Below are 13,031 nucleotides of genomic sequence, written 5' to 3'. Positions count from 1 at the left end.
CCAAATAACAAATTGTAGTAGGCCTTAGCACCCACTTCCTGTCCTGATGCATACTAGGATCTATCATATCCCAATCAGGTTACATTACTTCTTCTTGAGAGAAACTATAAGGCCAGTTGGATTCCAATATCTTCTGCTAAAGAAGAATGGGACGACATGATCTACAGGCTACAGGTAGATATAAGAAAAGTTTTTACAAAAGATCAAGAAGTAAAAGTAAAACGACATATAATAAAGAGTGGATTATGGGTAAGATAAGCAGGCCTGAAAATGTGAAACAGCTTTTAACATACTGAAGAAAAAGTGGGTTTTCTTTGTGAGTAATATAGACCTCCAATACCACTAAAGCTGGAATGGCAAAGGGTGACAAGATTTGGCCTCCCCGTGCCCCACGCATAGGAACTCCTGTTCACGTATGAAAACAACACGTGTGTTAACGACAACATCAACAACCAAAACCTCTCACCATCAACAGTTCTGTTCAATGTTGGTCCCTTTTGGAACAGAAGTTTCACATGGAAAAGTATCTCCTTATATTTAAAATTTATTCTTCCTTCTTTATTGGGGTACCACTAACAAGGAAACTGCTGTAATCTTAAGGAAAGTAAGTGGTATCACTTTGTACGTTTAGGAAAATACCTTTTAGAGATGAACTATGATCAAGAACTTTCTAAGCTGGCAAGTGTGTGTTAAGATTGGTTCTTCCACTCTTTGCCTCACAAGAGTTAGCAGTGATTGGAATCTTTATTATCTTTATTTTACACATCATATAAATCCCCTTGTACATAACTTAACAGTTCCTTTCCTGTTTTAGTAGGACAGAGCCCAGTAAACAATAACTATTAAATGAGTTTCCAAGAGAAGTATGTGCTGATGGGAAGCACAGTGAAATGCTTTGTAACAGAATTGGGCTTAACCATCACCTTTTTTAGTCTCCAAATATCAAACAAATTCACTGGGTTTCAAGTCTAAGGGCTTATTCACAAAGAGTTTTAAGCAGAAACACCCAAAATTTTGTATTCAAATTAACCAGACATTTCTCTCAATACTTTGTGTCCAACACATGAAAATTCATTAGAGGCACAATTCTTGAGGTAAATTAATTCTTATGCCAAGATTCTATGTTCAGGAACTGTACTCTTTACCTGATTTTTTGTATTTGTCCAGGAATAATTCTATCTAAAAGAAACAGTTTATAAGTTTTTTTCCTCAACAAAAGTTTCCAGCCTAATCGAATAAACTTAAAGCAGTAATTAATTTATCAATTACTTTATTTTCTTTGCCATCTACATAATGACAAGGGTCAGAAGTTCTATGAACTTTTAATTAGCACATATGGAAAAAAGAAAGACTAAGATAGGGCAAAAAAGGTATTCTTTATCATTACCATGGGTATTATATGATGCTGTTTTATTATTTATTTTAAAATTCACTTATAAGTGCTAAGTTAACTCAACACACCTACTGGTTCCCAAACACAAAACAACAGAGAATGCTGCTATTTTATATCATCATCAGGATCTTGCCTATAAATTCATATATAAAAATAAATAAGAAGGAAAAAGAATGAATGGGTATAAACTACCAAATTATGAATATACTGAAAAAAAGCTACCGTGTTAAATCAAGTTTTTTTGGTACGCTTCTTTTTCGTCCCGGTTTTATTGATATGTAATTAACATATTTTATTAGTTTTAGATGTACAGCATAGTGATTTAATACACGTATATATTGAGAAGAATTTTTTGGATTTTCCATACCCTTTAATGAATTGAAAATATATTAACAGAAAAGACTCCCCCCTCCAAGACTGTAAGTTTAGTCAACATCCATCACCTCACATAGCTACAATTTTTTTCTTATGATGAGAACTTTTAAGATCTACTCTCTTAGCAACTTTCAAATACACAATACAATATTGTTAACTACAGTAAGCTTTATTAAATAAAAAAGTTAAGTGTGCCCAGAGCAAAAATTTCAAACATTGTAAGAAGGCATGTAATAATGAAAGCTCATCTTCCCTCCCTTCTCTTGGTTCTTCTCTCCAGGAGCAACCATTGTTATGTTTCTTGGGTATTCTATGAATTTTCTATCTAAATGTAAGAAGTGTCTGTGAGGGCAGTATGTCTTTTTTTAAAACAAATGGTAGCATCTGTCCTGTTCTGTATCCTGCTTTTCCTCCTAATTATTTATCTTGGAGGTTGCTTCATATCAGCACAAATAGATTCATCTCGCTTTTATTTTAACTTTTAGCCAAAAAAAAATAATTCATGCACATGGTGGAAATTCAAATAGTACCAAAAGATATAAATAATGAAGATTCTTTCTGTACTCACACTTATACCCCCGTCAACAGGACTACCACTGTTAGATTCATGTATATCCTTCCAAAAATAGCCTACACACACAAAAAAAGCAAGCACACGTACACGCATGTGTGTACACAGTACACTGTACACAGTACACTGTCCAAATTGCCCTCTTCATTTAACAATATGCCTTGGAGACAGCTCCATGATACACATATATGTTCCTTTAATCTCTATGCAGCACTCCATTAAATGCATGTAACATACTTTTTTTAACTAGTCCCCTATTGCTGAACATTTAGGCTGTTTGGAGTCTTTGCTATTCCAAACAATGCTACAAATGAACATCCTTGTGTATAATATATTGTGTAGGGAATACAGAAGGCAGCAGCATCTGATTCAAATGATTTCTTCTTTTGCCTGCATGAAATTCAGTTCTTTTTCTTATGTCTCAAGATCTTATATCCTAGGATAGGACATTTACAAAGGACATAAAAATCTTAGGAAATTTTAATGTTAAAAAGAAAAAAAGTGAGTCCTTTTATTTTTTAAAAAAACCTCTCTTTGACAGTAGTTGCCAAACAGTGCATTAATTTTAAAATGCATCATTGCATTATTCCACTCTTTAAAAAACCCAACCAGTAGATGTATAGGAAGTAAAATATTTGAAAAGGTATCAAAGTCAGTAATTAATTTCAAAAACAGTGTGTGTGTATATGTCCACCTTCTACAGATTAATTTGTATAAAATGTAGCAAATAAATAAAGGGGGAAAAAGGTCCAAAGGAAGTCAAGTCACAAAAGCAGCTGTCAAGATTGTTGATGCTAAAAGTTTGGGCTAAAGCCAAAGGCAGGAGCATTCGTCCTGTGTACATTTCCCCCTATTAAATCCCCAAAAGACATGGAAAACATTCTGGAAGATTTCTTTTTAAAAAGTAGTATAGGTTAGGATATTCTAGGTTCATAACCAACACTTGTGTTTATAAAATATTAGCATTCCAGGAATAGTGATAGAAAGATACTTAACAGTAAATTACAAATATTGTAAATTCAGACTTTTTCTTACATTTGCAAACACGTCATAAATTTTGGCTGTGTTTCTTTGTGTAAATCCTACTTATGACTGTGCTAAAACCTTTTGGCATGAAGGCAAAGAGTATTTTCATAAATAAAACAGTAAAATCACTGTACACTCCATTAATTCAAAAACACTTCTCTTCAACTTCAAAGGGAAACCTTTCTATCCTTTTTTTAGTGCTAAGATGGTGTTTCTTTGCTGCTTTAATGGCTTGCTTCTTGTAGTTGTCATAACTACATGCTCCAAGTATGTGATAGTAAGAGACGAGAAGGTGACATCTATGCTTCGATTCAACATGCCTCAGACATTACAGAGCAATAGGCTCATAAATCTAACCTCCAAAGTGCCTACTAATAAAAAGTCTGCACACATCCTTTAAATGCAAAATCTCACAAATATATACATGGTGAGTTAAATGGCCCTACACCAGGATTAAGCTGGAATGGATGAATTTTATGGAAAGATATGTGAAATATATATTACCCAAGTTCCACACATGGATTTACTTGCATAGTCCTACTTTGAAACATAAACATAATACTTGCTACCACTTCAGGAAGTGCCTACCAAGTGGCAAGCACTCCTCATGAGTTCATCATCTCATTAAAATTCATTACAACTCACAATAAGTGCAAAGTAGATATTATTAGCAAGATTTTGTAGATGAGGAGGTTATGTAACTTGTCATAGCTCACAAAGCTTGTTAGTAGAAGAGCTGGGATTCGAATTCAGGTCTGATTTCAAAGCTCATGCTTTTTCCTTCACAAAACACTAAACTTGAAAAAAACCTTTTTTTTTTTTTAATTGGGATATAGTTGCTTTACAATGTTGTGTTAGTTTCTGTTGTCCAGCAAAGTGAACCAGCTATATGTATACATATATCCCCTCTTTTTCGGATTTCCTTCCCATTTAGGTCACCATAGAGAAGGTAAAACTAATATTGTTGTTTAGAAATTCGACCAATATCATGTTTTGAATATCTGATTGCCGAAACGGTAAAAGTTCCATGGCAAAGATTCCAATGAATTTTCTTTGTAACTTTAAGTGAATTTAAGTAGAGAAAAAGTTCTCAAAGTAAGCAGGACTTGAATTATCAAAGGAATCTCAATCTTATTAAAAAATAAAAAGCCTTTCCCATGTTTCTCAATTGTACTTGAGCCCATTAAAAAAACTCTTTCATTTACGTTCCTTCTACATTAAAGTAACAAATTATTTGGATTATATATATATATTTTCCTGTTTCATTATTTTTAAATGAACTTCACTCAGGAAGTTGACAGTAGACCAATAAGACCATTTAGGTGAAAATGTGAGGGAAAGAATTACCAACAACACAACCATAAACAGAAACTACACCATGTCCAGGTACCGTGCTAGGGCTTAAACATATTACTACCAGTCCTCATGACAACCCTGCAATGAGACAGTAAAATACAACAACGAAGATATTGGGCTCTGGAACTATTAATGAGCATGTAGTTTCTTATTGGGGTGATGAAAATGTTCTGAAATTAGATAATGGTGATGGTTGCACAACTCAGTGATCAGACTAAAAACCACTGATGTGCACTTATAAAGGGTGAATTTTTTGGCATGTGAATTATATCTCAATAAAGCTGCTATTTTTTCTAAAAAGAGTATATACTATGAAGTCAGACTGACCAAGTTAGAATCCTTGAGGGGAATGGTCTTGAGCAATTCTCTTAACTACCCTATGCCTCAGTACCCACATCTATCAAATGGGTATATTAACAGTACCTATTTCATAGGGCTGTTCTAAGGGTTAAATAAGATAATGCATGTAAAGTACTTAGCACAATGTCTGGCACATCCTCATTTTATAGATAAGGAAGCCAGGGTTCATAGAAATGAAGCAACTTACTAAGTTCACATAACCTTTAGCTAAATGGTACAGGTGAGATTTGAGCTCAGGTCTGTCAGCCCTCAGAGTCCATGTTCTTTCTACCATGCCATGTTTCTTCTCCAGAACAGGGACAAAACTCTCCCTAATACTATTCAATGATCACTCCTCCAACACATTAAACCTGGGATTGAATGGAATGATGGATAAGAAACATTTTGCTGGAAATCCTTCTCTAAGTCTAGGCAGTCCCCTCTCCCAAGCATCTTTCTTTAAAGGTTACCTTTGCCGCACATTATGACAACTCATCACTTATATAAGCAGATGTTTAAATGTGTGCTAATAAAGAGATTAATAAATAAGAGATCTTTTATAATTAAGGACTATTTTCCTTCTAGGCACCAGACTCTGGTCCAAATATCCTGAAGAACACAAATGTGTATTTAGGCAAATGAACAGAGTTAATCAAATTCATCCCATCATCTTCCTGCACAAGGATCCTGCCATAGATAAAATGCTAGGAAAGTATGGGACCACCATTTCTGTCCTTTCTCACTTTCTTCCCAATACTACCTAGTCTTCCAGGGCTCTTAAAATCCTCCTGCCATCTCTTCTCCTTCTTACATATTCCTATTCTTTTCATAATCCTAAATTGTCCTATAGTACCTTATATAGACCTGCTACTGCTCTCACCCACCCTACATTTCAAAAGCAAACAATCTGCTAAGATCTGCTCAGAAGGGCCAGGTAAAAGATACTCTTTCCTCTTCTATCCCCAGAAAATGTCTTAGGGGGAGGAGCAAAGCTGGGGGCAAGACACATAAATATGGGTTTTACTATTTGATCTTTCCTTACATTTACTTCCAAATGAGCGAAGAATTTGCTACAGATACCCAATCATTGTCAAGAAGTAAATTTAGTTTTCTGCTCTAAATAAACTCTTTTCAATTGTCCCCTTGGCTGCTCTACCTCTGCTCTCTTTCTAAGAGAGAAAGACTGTGTAGAAGTTGCCCTATGATGGAAGATGACTACAGTACCACTATTAGAAGAATTTGGTAAGATGTGTCCTTTGCCTTTTTAGCGCCACACAGTCCCTTGTGTTAAGCTCCAAAATTATTTTCTCTTCTGAACACATTACTATACCACATCTCTGACACTAATTCTTCATTTCTCCTTTAGGTAAGAAATTCTACCTTCACAGTTCCATTCATTTCTGCCAGTTCACATTCATGTTCTGCTCCCTGTGGATTTTGGTTAACATCTGTTAAACACTGAACTATAGGGCCATTCCTTGAATAGCATATTTCACATTTTGCAAAGCAAACTGCTACATTATTACATATAATTCTCCATTCTCAATCTATGTTTTCAGCCATAAATGCTTTAGGACAGTGAGATATATAGTAACACTATATCACATTATTTAAAATATTATAAATGCTATGACTTTAATTTACAAGAGTTTAAAAGCTTTAAAAGTTTTTTTATTCCTTAAAATTTGCTTTTTTTTTTTTTTTTTTTTTTTTGGTACGCGGCCCTCTCATTGTTGTGGCCTCTCCCATTGCGGAGCACAGGCTCCGGATGCGCAGCCTCAGCGGCCATGGCTCATGGGCTCATGGGCTCAGCCGCTCCGTGGCATGTGGGATCTTCCCGGACCGAGGCACGAACCAGTGTCCCCCGCATCGGCAGGCGGACTCTCAACCACTGCGCCACCAGGGAAGCCCTAAAACTTGCTTTTAAAGAAAACCTTATATAGACTTGAAAGAATGAGCTAGGAAAATTTAAACTTTAATAAAATTCGTATCATTACTCACAGTTTGAATTTTTTAAGGTATTACTGCTCACTGAGACTGGATACACTGACAATGTTGAAAATAAAAAATGTTGGAAAAGTTTGCAATTGGTTAAAAAATGTTATAGAGCAAAATAGTTAATAAAGCTATTTTAGATTTTCAAGTTTAATCTAAAACTCTCTGTGATTTTCTGAGAAGATAAAAATCTCCCATTTATAACAAGTTGAGATAATTAATATTCAGAATGATGTTTCTGACATTCTCAACCAGTGTACTAAAAATAAAGAATGCATATACTTTAAAGACAACCCCTCAAACTGAATTCAGAAAAAAATTTCAATTTTGAACCTTTTAAAAATGTGCTCTATTCCTGTCTTTTTTTTTTTTCAATTTTGCACACAGCTGTCTGTTGTACTTTTTAGAATCATGCCAGATGCTGGGTTTATCCAGCAAAAGCAGGAAAACAATGGTTTGAAAGCAATTAGAAGCACTGAGGCTGCAGTGAGGCTCATATTAAAATGTGATAACACTGTTCTAGTGGGAATTTCAACGCTACTCCATTTCTGACATTTTTCTGTTGCCAGACAGGCGGCCTGTGTAGAAGAGCACTGTGATCGAGGAGGTAACATACTAGAATTTATTTCTGGAGCAAATGAAGGATTAGTTGAGTTGGGGCTCTCCCAAGGCTTTTATTATGGACTCGGCCACCACTTTATTTGAATGCCAGTGGATCCTGTTGGCATCTAACTAAGGTCAAGGAATAAAAGCATATTAAAGCTTTGGTCCTATAAAATAATCTAGCACTAACCCATTCAGAAGGCAGAAGTATCAGGGCCTCTTGTTGCTAAAAAGCAGGGCAGGGGGGCCCAGCAGCGTGAAGGTTAAACACTCCACTAACTTTCCTCAGAAATGGCTAATGCCACTCTATGGAGAAGCTTATTTAGAAGATGCAGTATAGTATAGTATAAAACCATAAACAGTCAGAGAGGACTCACCTTGGGGCTGAAAATTCCAAAAGTACCTGAAATAAAAGGAAAAAGAATGGAGATGAGCCAAACTTGTATTTCTCAATCTTGGTTGGCATATGGTAGCTATAGCACCCAGTCCAAAAAGCTTCCTAAATAGTCAGTAACTAGCCAAAGCCACTACCTACTCTACGAAAAACCAAAGGGCTGTCCCTGAGATTTGAAAGATACTTAAAGGCTTGAAAGGGACATTTAACTCGTTATACTACCTTATGTAAGCTTGACTTGAGAGCTGGAAAGGTCCTAAAATGTTACCTAGCCATGGTCCAGGGTTTCTCATAAGGAGCTCTGCAGGCTTTGAGCAGGAAAACGCCTTGTTGTGACAACCTGTCCTGTGTATTACAAGACAATCAGCATCACTGGTCCTGGGCACCAAAAACCAGTGGCACCCCCAGTTGTTATGACAACTAAAACACCCCCCCAACACACCCCCAAATACCTTCTAGCCTAAATTCTTAATTTTACAGGTGAAGTGTGACAACTGATTCAAGGTTACCTAATGTTTTAGTGTCTGAGCCAAGACTGGGGCTCTTGCAGTCCACTCTGTCATTCTATCTCTCTTTTATTTTGAGAAATGATCGGCAAAACCGACAACCCTTAAAGTCTTAAACCAAATGAAATGGCAGTAGCAGCAAGGATCGTCTGTAAGTCACTTATTTGAAATCTAAATTGCTTTCCCCCGACAGAAGCGATGCTGTATACAGTGGCTACCCACAGAAGCCTATCGCACTTTGGATTCCATTTCCTCCCGCCTTCACAGGGACCTTACATGATTCTATATTGATTTTCTCTTGTATAAATTCAACCTCTTCCTCTCAGTGTGGCCCTATCCATAAGCATTTATGATCATAGAAAAATAAAGCAAACCTTCCCTCACCCCCTTCATATCCCTCCATCTGCTGTCCTTTTCCCTTCACATCACACTGAAATTTTCAAAAGTGTTGTCATAGTTTCTCCTTATTTCCTCACCTCCCACTCACTCATCAGACTCCAATCTTGCTTACAGTCACCACACATGAATTCTTGCTATGAACATAGTGACCTCTATGTCTCTAAATAGAAAGAAAATTTTTCTATCCTCATCTTGACTTCCCAGGAGTGTACGTGTGTATAAAAGCATTTTTCCCTAAGGAGAGAGTCCACAGCTTTTATCAAATTCTTAAAAAGATTCATAATCCAAAAAAAGATTAGGAAAACGGTAATACATTGGTGATAATGGTGTGTCTTCCAGTACATACATGACTGAAATAAGGTGTGGCTACTTTAGGGAGGAACACCAGCCCAGTGAGCACCTAGGTTATTTCTTCATAAGATAAAAATTCAGAAAATGGAGAGGAAGGAGATATGCGGGGAGTGTGTTGCCATAATCCAGAGGTGAATTTGTGGGAAATAAGCAGAGTTGAGGAAGAGAAGGTGAAGAAACCTTGCGATTGACGTTTCTTGTTCCTGTTCTTTCTCAGAACAGTTCTGGGCTAGCAATCAGGTAAAGGAATGTAAGATGCTTGGGTTAGAGGGCAGGGAAAGTTCAGAACAGCTTTGACATCTTCAGTGGAAAAGGGGAGAGGGGATAAGAAAAAGATGGGTGGGAAATGTAAAGGTGCAACATCTGGGGGAAAGGGCATCCATGTTGAGTTAAGGGCATATGTAAGTTGAAACTGTCTGTAACTTAAATTGTTTATATTAGTATGATGGGTTAATCTCCACCTAGCAGACAGTGCAGCTTTCCACTGAACCTGGCCACTGTGAAAAGTTTTCCATAAAACTCTTGTCTGTAAAACACAGCTAATCAAGCAAATTATCAAAGGTGACCAATTTTCCATCTTCTGTTCCTATTTTTCCATTTCTTTCAAGGCATTGCCTTGGCCCCCGATTCCAATCATTACCCAAACTCTTATTCAATATAAATAGAAATTAGGGTGTTAGCGTGTGCAAATTGTGCGTGTGCACTCCTCTTTCCAAAATGTTAATAATGGCAACAGAAAGAACTTTGCTAACAAATGTTGTTTTCATTTATTGACCCAGAAAAAAACTTAGCCATGCCCTGGCAGTTAAAGGGCCAACTCATGGCAAATTGTTAAATAGATAAAATGTTACTAATGATCTCCGTCTCTTCTTTTATCTGCTCCCCCCATAATCCCCACTCCAACTCTCACACATATTTTCAGTTCCCTTCTCTACCTACTGTAAAGTGTCCTGGTTTCCTGGTTTCTCTTGTTAGTTAAGAAGATGTTATATGTTCACACATACTAAGTATTGCTTCTCCCAATAGTAGTTACATCTTAAGAAGGCTGATTATGGAGAAAGAATTAAATTTAACAGGTAAATTAAATTTAATCCAGTGAAGTGCCAGGTCTATCTAGCTGACGTTAAATAGCAGAATCTGCTTTATTCTTGATGATACTGTAATTAAATATTTCTGTCTATAAAAATCATATGTAGAACTTGATGTGGAATGACATAAAGTGGAATGTTAGTTCCCTTCTTTCTCAAGAGGTATAAAACTATCCTGATAACCTACCTCTTTTCCCTCTCTTCTTATTTTAACTATTAATTATGTAACAACCCTAAAGAAAGTCTGTTTGTGTGGGCGTGCGCGCGCGCGCGCGCGCGCGCGCGCACACACACACACACACACACACACACACACACACACACACACACACACCCCTATCCCACAGCTCACAGAGGATACTTCTAAAAAGCAAGGCCAAAAGGTGAGCAATCTCATCCCTCACTGGAGAGTGCCATGTATTATTCTCTGCTGGACACATTTGAGGTCTTGATCTTGTCTTGTTAAATATATCCTATGGATGGCCTTCATCACATTCTCTGGAAAGATGATTCCACACTAGAGAATTCTACACTCTTTAGGAAGCATTAGTCAAATCCTGCCAACATCTCCTAATTCTCATCCTTCACTCTGAAAACAATTATGCCTTAACCAGAGACTCCAACAAGTCTGAAAGTAGAAATTTTAAACCAAAATACAAAGACCACAATAGAAGTATATAGAAGAAAAAGCATGCAAACACACACAGAGTTGTGTTTATCCTAAAAGCCTCTAAGAATTTCCTATCAGGGCTGAGCAGATAGATGAACAAACACTTCTTTAATCTTCTCTTTGAAGCTTCAGCTTCAATATGAAAGGGAAGCTATCACTCCTCTGCAATATCCATACTCAGCGTCACCAGGTCCATGCAAATGATATTTGGAACTTGAAAAAGATGAGTACAGAATGAGCAGAGAGAAAATGCTGCAACCATATTGATGACGATGATCTTCACATTCAGTCAAAATAAATCCATCTTAACTTGTGCCTTTAAAAATGAAAATGGAAGAACAAGATTTCACAGCGTTTAGTCTACGGCACAGAATAAAGTCTTGAAAATTTAGGGTTATATTACATGCAAAACAAAATTTGCTATTTGTGGTTTTTTTAATTAAAGAGGTTTTAATTGAACTTTAGTTTAAGGAAAAATGCAGCAAATATAAAATGAACCCACAATATTGAGGGAGTCTTGATGAACAGCTGCAGCTGTAGCAGCAGTAGTAATAGTATGATAATAATAATGCTAAGATTTTTTAAACATATTGTTGGGCACTGTTTTAAGCACTTCTCTTATATTAACTCACTTCCTCCACACTCTAACCCTGTTATTATGACCATTTTATAAATGAGGAAACCAAGGCCTCAAGAGGTGAGATAACTTGCCCATGGTTTCAAAGCTAGTAATCAAGGCAGACGAGTTTCGAATCCTAGCGACTAGTTGCAGAACAGGAACTGTAACAAGAAATTAAGTTTTGGGACTTCTCTGGCGGTCCAGTGGTTAAGACTCCGCGCTTCCACTGCAGGGGGGTGCGGGTTCATCCCTGGTCAGGGAACTAAGATCCCACGTGCCATGCAGCACAGCCAAAAGAATTTAAAAAATTTTTTAAAAAGAGGAAAGTTTTGAAAATACAATCTAACTTAAAAACACTCAGCAAAATGAATTCTTTCTCTAAAGACATTTTATTATGGTAACAGAATTCAGTCACTCAGTCAACAAATATTTATTTTATGTTTTCTATATGCTTTGCTCTGGTGCCACGGATGAAATGGTGACTGAAATAGATATGGTCCATCTAAGATGATACTTCAGTATCTTTCAAATTGCAATCATACTGTTCTAGTTTGCCACTCAAGATTCACAGAATATTAGATTTCTCCTAAAAATGAGGCTATTGACTTTTTTTTTTTTGCGGTACGTGGGCCTCTCACTGTTGTGGCCTCTCCCGTTGCGGAGCAAGAGGCTCCGGACGCGCAGGCTCAGCGGCCATGGCTCACGGGCCCAGCCGCTCCGCGGCATGTGGGATCCTCCCGGACCGGGGCACGAACCCGCGTCCCCTGCATCGGCAGGCGGACTCTCAACCACTGCGCCACCAGGGAAGCCGAGGCTATTGACTTTTAATCATTAGTTTGGGGTTTCAGGGTGGGTGTCAAATTCTTGACCATGGAGCTAACCAATAAACATGGTTATTGAGATTAAAATACTCAGAGCTTTGCCCACTCAGCTAGCTAATTAGATAAATCCTGGTGAAGTAGGTAAGACAACTGTAACTATCCTCATGTTACTGGAAATATCTAAGAAGGAAAAATAATTCCATTTCCGAATTATAGTAAAACAATTTATTCAGCAAGTAAGATACGCTAGGTATTATGCTAAGTATACGTTTTACATGTATTATTTTATTTAATCTTCATCATAATCCTATGAGGTCAGTACTATTATTATTCCCATTTTACAGATGAGGAAACTAAGACTCAGGAATGTCAAACAAATTGACCAGGATCATGTAACTATTAAGTGGCAGAACCAAGATCTGTATCCAGGACTGCTTGGTTCCAGAGCCCAAGCTCTTAAATTTCATATTAACTGCATTTCTATTGGCTGTAATATAGAAAACAAATCTAGTATTAAGAGAAGGT

The 13,031-nt window shown here is 36.9% G+C and overlaps 1 protein-coding gene across 1 annotated transcript in view; it reads right to left on the bottom strand.

Annotated features, from left to right (window-relative positions):
- The window catches only part of SKAP1 (src kinase associated phosphoprotein 1), a 276,095-nt gene that overhangs the window by 205,512 nt on the left and 57,552 nt on the right, over positions 1–13,031 (bottom strand). The window contains exon 3 of the mRNA XM_060134266.1: positions 8,036–8,061. Coding sequence (XP_059990249.1) covers positions 8,036–8,061 — 26 coding nt within the window. The remainder of the gene's footprint in view (positions 1–8,035; positions 8,062–13,031) is intronic.

The sequence above is a fragment of the Lagenorhynchus albirostris genome, chromosome 20, assembly GCF_949774975.1.
Source record: "Lagenorhynchus albirostris chromosome 20, mLagAlb1.1, whole genome shotgun sequence".
Lineage (NCBI taxonomy): Eukaryota > Metazoa > Chordata > Mammalia > Artiodactyla > Delphinidae > Lagenorhynchus > Lagenorhynchus albirostris.
The sequence above is the reverse complement of the archived record's forward strand: the minus strand, read 5'-3'. Positions and strand labels throughout refer to the sequence as shown.